The 6025-nt window shown below is 44.6% G+C and overlaps 1 protein-coding gene across 1 annotated transcript in view; it reads left to right on the top strand.

The window, feature by feature from the left end:
- Nucleotides 1-4091, top strand: part of THBS4 (thrombospondin 4) — a gene marked incomplete at its 5' end in the record, with an annotated part of 34278 nt that extends 30187 nt beyond the window's left edge. Inside the window, 2 exons of the mRNA XM_009865890.1 lie at nucleotides 1972-2111; nucleotides 3867-4091. Coding sequence (XP_009864192.1) covers nucleotides 1972-2111; nucleotides 3867-3928 — 202 coding nt within the window. The remainder of the gene's footprint in view (nucleotides 1-1971; nucleotides 2112-3866) is intronic.
- Between the last annotated feature and the right edge of the window lie 1934 nt (nucleotides 4092-6025).

Here is a 6025-nt window from a genome sequence, read left to right as displayed (position 1 = left end):
GCAGGAAATATATTTGTAGTTCAAGTTGATGTTAAAATGCAAAACATAAACTGCTCTGGCATCATCAGCTCAGGTTTTGCAACCTTATAATAGAACAGAAATACAGTTGAGTCAGTTGTTCTTCAGAAAATCACCACCCTGCAGTTGAGATGCAGTAACTTGATGGTATAATTATTTCACTTTTCTGATTTGGAGAACAGACGTTACGAGGAGCGATTGAGGGAGCTGGGACTGTTCAGTTTGATAAAGAGGAGGCTGAGCGGGGATCTCATCATGCTCTACAATTACTTGGAAGGACATTGTAGAGAGGTTGGTGCTGGTCTCTTCTCACAGGCAATTAGGGCCAGAATTAGGGACAGAACCAGGGGGAATGGTGTCAAGTTGCAACAGGGCAAGTTTAGGCTGGATATTAGGAAGAAATTCTTCATGGAAAGAATGGTCAGACACTGGAACAGACTGCCTAGGTGGGTGGTTGAGTCGCCATCCCTGGATGTGTTTAAGTGTCGCTTAGATGTGGTGTTGAGTGATATGGTTTAGGGGTGAACTTGCAGTGTAGGCTTAATGGTTGGACTCGATGATCCCAAGGGTCTTTTCCAACCTGAATTGTTCTATGATTCTGTGCAGAGCATTATCTCTCCAAGACTTGGTAAAAGGAGTGACAATGATTTACTTTATGCTAAAACCGATCAAGAACTGTCAGTCATTGCATCCCAGCCACAGGGCAGTAGTGAATAGACTTTGCGTGGCAACTTTGTTTAGACCAAGCTGTTTGTGAAGCTGCTTCACCAGCAAACATCTGCCTGTGGTTGCAGTTTCTCTTACCAGCCTAAATAATTACCCCTGCAACTGGGAAAGATAGCAAAGTCAGTGTCACAAAACCCTTTAAAAACTAGAAGTGAACTTCTGCCAGCACTCCAGCCACATCCCATTGTGGTCTGTTCGGGCCAGATGCCACAGACGATTATTTGTATAGCAAAGGTTTTCTGAGGCTTCAAGGAAGCCTAGGAAAAAGTCACTTGAGCCAGCCTCTCCCATGGAAATTTGAAAGACAACAAGTTCTATTCATTGTGCAGATACTTCTGCACTGCCACAGCAAATCAGGAAATAAACTCAGGAACATAACAGGAATAGTTTGGGTGGTTTTTTTCCTTATTTTATGAAGAAACACAGGAACTTTTTTTTCCTTTGCCACTTGCTATTTTCTTGCATGTCAGACCAGCAGTGCCCTCATCCAAAACAGGGCCCTTCAGGCTCATCGTCCTCTGCATCACTTACCCAGTACCCCAGAGGCTGAGGACTCAGCACAGACAGTGCTGCCACAGCTCTGCTGGCTCCAGCACGGTTCCACTCAAGACCTCAGTACAGGTCACAGGCTGGGGAGCTGGCAGGGTGCAGCTGTCCCCAGAGGTATTTGGGAATTTGCTGATGAGTTTTCTAACAAGAAGATGCCAAATCATTGAAACTATTCCTGGAAGTAATCATACTCACATTTGTAAAGAAACCTCACAGTCAAGTTTAAGATTCCAAACCATTTGTTTGACACTCTGCCTATTGGGGGGAAAAAAAAAAAAAAGGTGTAGCTTCAGACTGCATGAGACAATCTCGATCTGGCCTTCTTCAACCAATCTTACCTGGTTCTGCATTTCTCTAACTATCAACTGTGGAAATTCAAGAGTTAAAGCTCTCAGCTTGACTGACTACAGGAAAAAAACATTCCAAAGAGGAATGTTTTGTAGAATGTGTACAAAAACTACAGACACCAAAACACTGTCCCTGCCCAGCTCTTGCCAACGTGCAGCATTGCTCTGGCTCCCAGCCTACAGAGCTGCTATCTTAACTGCTTTTTCTACCCTACTCTAGATGGGAAGACTGCATGTACAAGGCTGGAGTCATCATGGATAATGAAATTACTTTTATGAGTGTCACAGCTTTGGAAAAGACCTAACAGTCCTTCTGTTTGCTTTCACTAAGGGCAAGATTTTATGAAGGCTCTGACCTAGTGGCAGACTCTGGTGTAACTATAGACACCACGATGCGTGGAGGACGGCTCGGAGTTTTCTGCTTCTCTCAGGAAAACATTATCTGGTCCAATCTGAAGTACCGCTGCAATGGTAACGTTGCTCTTGAGTCATTTGAGCTAACAGCTAGCAAGTGACCAGGAAGAATCGGTAGCCTGGCTGTTGGATTAAGCAGTTTTGCATCCTTTCCTTTGCTTTTCATTTACAAGTCACTCACAGCTGTGAAATGCCTCCCTTGACACCAGCAGCATGCCGCAGCCTAGCCAGATGGGAGCTCACACCTCACAGCTGCTTTTCCCAGAGCAGTCACTCTGCTGCAGAGATTGTGCCAACTAAGCAGTATAGCTGTCATCAGAGAATTAGAAAAGTTATTTAAAACCAACTGGGAGAGTTGTACGTGCACAATATACTGGGGCTGTCATGTACACAGGATGTCTTGAGCTCTGAACACAAGGTGAAAAGTATCTGGAGCGTTAGTGGGATCAGTTACCGGGCGAGTGTTGTGTGTGCACTTTGTGGTTGCTCCTGTCTTTGGGAGGACAAGATTGTAAGATGCCCTTCCTCTTCAGACTCTGTGGGAGTGTGCTGGCTCACTCTGCTTGAGGCAAGAGCCTTGGAGCTTAGCTGTGATCTCCCACTATACAGAGTAACTCAAACCTTGGTCAGTCGCACAGAAGCTGATCGTGTGGGGTGTTTCTGCCCTGGCAGCAGTTCAGCCAGCTTGAAGTGTCTGAACTCCCCCTCCTCCAACTTCTCAGCATCAGCCTCTACCTGACCATTTAGGAAAATAAGTTACCAGCCGAGTTAGAATAGTTTCCTTGTCTGCTTCCTGTGGACCCAAGAAGTCCATCCCAGCTCTGCACGGCCAGATGCTGACTCTGTGGCTTGTTCCAGCGAGGGACCCTGGTCTCGGGGCACTGGTACACCTAGGCTGGCACTTGGGGGCCACAGTTAAACAGGGGAGCTTCTCATCCTTGGTGCTTACAATTAAAAATTACTTGGTAAGAGTCTCAAACAGTATGTGTTTTCCCAGAAAGCATGCTCCAAAGCTGACACTGGACACTTTCCTGGCAGTGAGCAGGCAGTGGCTTTGCTGCAGGCATTGCAGTAAGTCAATGAAACCAGCTCAAAGGAAGTCTCTGGAGTCCCAAAGTATCCCTGCTTTCATTCCAGACCAGTTCCTACATTTGCAGAAAAAGCTTAAAAGTAATTTTGAAGCCTAAAAAAAAAGCGATCCAGAAAAAGCACTTACCCCCTTTTTTGTATATAGTATGTGTATTTATATAGCTCCTTTTTTGAGTTTAGTGTTATCTGTCCTAGATCAGGGTGGAAATAATTAGAATAAATTTGAGGCCACGCAGTTGAGCTTCACTGCTGTCACTCCATGTTTGGCTGCAGCTTCAGCTCTACAGTTAATTCTGGGCTCTGGCAAAGGCACACTGCACCATTTCAACACTTTAAACAGAATTGTAGTTACTCTTACGACATTGGCCCATCTTCAGGTCTCTTTACCAATTCTAAAGTTTTTCTACCAGTTGCTACTGATCCTTGGGTTGCTTCTGTCCCTTCTTGTGGTGTGGGAAACCATCACAGGGAAGCGTAATTAGGATTCATGAGAAATAGAGACGCTGACACTACAAAAATGTCTGGGGTGCAGAGCAAGACAATCTACTTTTTGTACCTTGCTGGTCGGCATTTACTAATGGAAAGCGGAGGCTCCAGTTTTTGGGTGGAAATGTAATTTTAAGACTGCTAGTACTACTGCTGGCACTGTAGCACTCACTGTCTTGTTGGCCTCTCTATGCTTTTCAGTGTTGTACTAAACTTTTGCATATTTTCCTTTTTCAGACACCATCCCAGAGGACTTCCAAGAATTTCAAGCTCAGCAATTTGGTGTTGGGGATATTTAACACGGAAAAGCACACTAACATTGCTATTGCAAACAATAAAACAATATATTTTAAATCCTTATATGACTGTTGTTGTAAAAGTGCACACCGCAGCTTGTTCTCATTGATGTGACTATGTCAGACTTTTTTTTTGTATAAAAGTGAAAATAAAAACGAGACAAAATACACTGGGGCTTCACTTTTTTTTCAAATTTGCCCTAAAATCTAGGGAGCAGCATGTAGTGGAGTGGCTTACTTAAAGCATTTTCAGGAGAAGTATGAATCTATTGCCATTTTAAACAGGGTGGGGAAGAAAGTGCAATTTTCTTCTATCTGGGATGTGTCGGAAACAGGCTGCATGTGTGGGCATTAAGTGGTTGGGAGCTGTCTGGTCAAGCCAGGGGCTTCTTAGTACCTTTTCAGTCCTGCCAGGAAAAAGTTTTACCTCTTTTAGATCAGTTTAACTCCTTTGGAGACTTTAGTTACTTTTGGCAGACCTCCCTTAAGAACTCCATTACACCTCCCTACCCATCCACTCCCAGAAAACTATGAGTAAGACAATCACATCCTGTAAAAGCCAAAAAGCTGACTGCAGGGTGTTGTAGTCACCTCTTATGACTTGCATGGAGATAAATGCAGAACCACCTATATAGAGAAAATAATCCTAACTTTCACATATAGAAACACAGGCTTTGACCTGGCTCTTGATCAGGTACTGCAATCTTACAAAAGTAAGTAACTAAGTTAAAAATCCAAAACACTGCATTAAGTGTTAGTAGCCATTAGGAAAGAACTGAAAAACCAAAAACAAGAAAAAAAGCACTTTATAATTCAAGGTGTAGAAAAGTGTTAGATACCATGTGCATTTCTACTGGGTTGGTTTTTTTTTTCAAAATAGAGCTAGGAGGACAAGCTCCAAATACAGCTGAAGTGAAGGCTATTACAGCCTATAGAATAATTACTTAAAAAAGGACAATGGGAAACAGTACTTCAGCTAGAGGGGAGGAGGAGGGAGGAAATACACAGAAGGGGAATACATTGAGGCTTTTAAAAATTAGAAGTAGCCCTGACAAAACAAACAGCTCTTTCACAAAAATACAGGGGAAATGCATTGCCAGGGCTTCTGGGAGCACTGCAGCCCTGCAATGTGTCTCACAGGGGATTCCAGAGCCCCACCACAAAGACCATGGCACAGGAGAGTTCCTCTGGCACACTGCTTCATTGTGAAAGGTACTCCAGTTTCAAGTCGTTCTTTCCACTTGTCTTCACTAAACACAAGCTCAATCACCAGGTTTTCAACAGAGGATTGAAAGGCAACTATGGAGCAACACAGAGAGTTATCATTAAATTATGCTTAAAAGATGAGAAAAAAAAAAAAACCATCTTTTTCCAGCTGAACTTAGGTTGTAACTGCAGTATCATTTATGAATGAAAACACAGGCAGCAAAGCAAACTTACCTCCTTATCATGCATTTGCATTTCCCTGGATGGAGGCCCTTCTCAAGGCAGAAACCCTCTTTGAAGGGTTTGGGTGCAATGCAGGCAGTCACTTGTACTGTGCTCATACACAACATGGACACACCCCAGCCGGGGGCTGCAGTACCGACATTTTGCACCATCTCCTTACAGTGGATGCAACAGCCCTGGCCCACACTGACCTGCCTGCAGCATGCGCTGCTCAGAGCATGACAGCACACATCAGCTCCATCAGAAAACACGGGCACAGCTGGCCTCTGAACCCCTGCCAGCTTCCCAACCTCCACGCAACCCTCTTGCCTGCGGACAAAGGCTCTTGTCAGGCTACAGAGGCTGCGAAGAGTGCCCTGGCCATTGGCCACACCAGTTTGCTACTTTTGAGTTTGCCCATTTCCAGGCTCTCTTCCAGCCATGTCCCAGCCGTCAGCCACTGGAGGGTGAAGATGAGACAGGTACTGGTTCTGGCTCTGGTGCTGTAAAAGCTAATTGCCTGAAGCTGTGAGCTTCTAACCCACCCCAACAGAAAACACGCTGGCTTGCTCAGCTGGTAGTCACAGAAACGAGTTACAGCTTAAAGAGTGAGAACTTTTGTTTCAGGTGTTGTTGGAACCTTACAATGGGACCCTGGAGCTCGCTATGTGT

The sequence above is a fragment of the Apaloderma vittatum genome, unplaced genomic scaffold (assembly GCF_000703405.1).
Source record: "Apaloderma vittatum isolate BGI_N311 unplaced genomic scaffold, ASM70340v1 scaffold18783, whole genome shotgun sequence".
NCBI classification, from domain to species: domain Eukaryota; kingdom Metazoa; phylum Chordata; class Aves; order Trogoniformes; family Trogonidae; genus Apaloderma; species Apaloderma vittatum.
Note: the sequence above shows the minus strand (reverse complement) of the source record. Positions and strands in the feature narration are given on the sequence as shown.